Source organism: Mandrillus leucophaeus, unplaced genomic scaffold, assembly GCF_000951045.1.
Source record: "Mandrillus leucophaeus isolate KB7577 unplaced genomic scaffold, Mleu.le_1.0 Scaffold2071, whole genome shotgun sequence".
Lineage (NCBI taxonomy): Eukaryota > Metazoa > Chordata > Mammalia > Primates > Cercopithecidae > Mandrillus > Mandrillus leucophaeus.
In genome coordinates, this window is record NW_012102112.1 from 25,895 (window position 1) to 26,212 (window position 318).

The 318-nt window shown below is 50.3% G+C and overlaps 1 protein-coding gene across 1 annotated transcript in view; it reads right to left on the minus strand.

Moving 5' to 3' along the window:
* The window catches only part of LOC105539624 (mucin-3A-like), a gene marked incomplete at both ends in the record, with an annotated part of 13,271 nt that extends 12,964 nt beyond the window's left edge, over nt 1-307 (minus strand). Inside the window, 1 exon segment of the mRNA XM_011979977.1 lies at nt 38-307. Coding sequence (XP_011835367.1) covers nt 38-307 — 270 coding nt within the window.
* Nucleotides 308-318: the final 11 nt, after the last annotated feature.

The following is a 318-nucleotide window of genomic DNA, read 5'->3' on the forward strand; positions in this document are numbered from 1 at the left end:
ACTGTGTGAGGTGGTCTCGGTGGTTCTGATCGAAGAAGTGTAGCTGGGTGTACTGTGGGAGCTGGTCTCGATGGTGGTGATTGAAGAAGTGAAGCAGGGAGTACTGGGTAAAGTGGTATCAGTGGTAGTGATCAAAGAAGTGAATCTGGGAGTACTATGTGAGGGGGTCTCAGTGGTGGTGATCAAAGAAGTGAAACTGGGAGTACTGCCGGATGTGGTCTCGGTGGTGGTGATCAAAGAAGTGAAGTTTGGAGTGTTGTGGGATGTGGTCTCAGTGATGGTGATCGAAGAATTGAAGCAGGGACTGCTGTGGGAGGT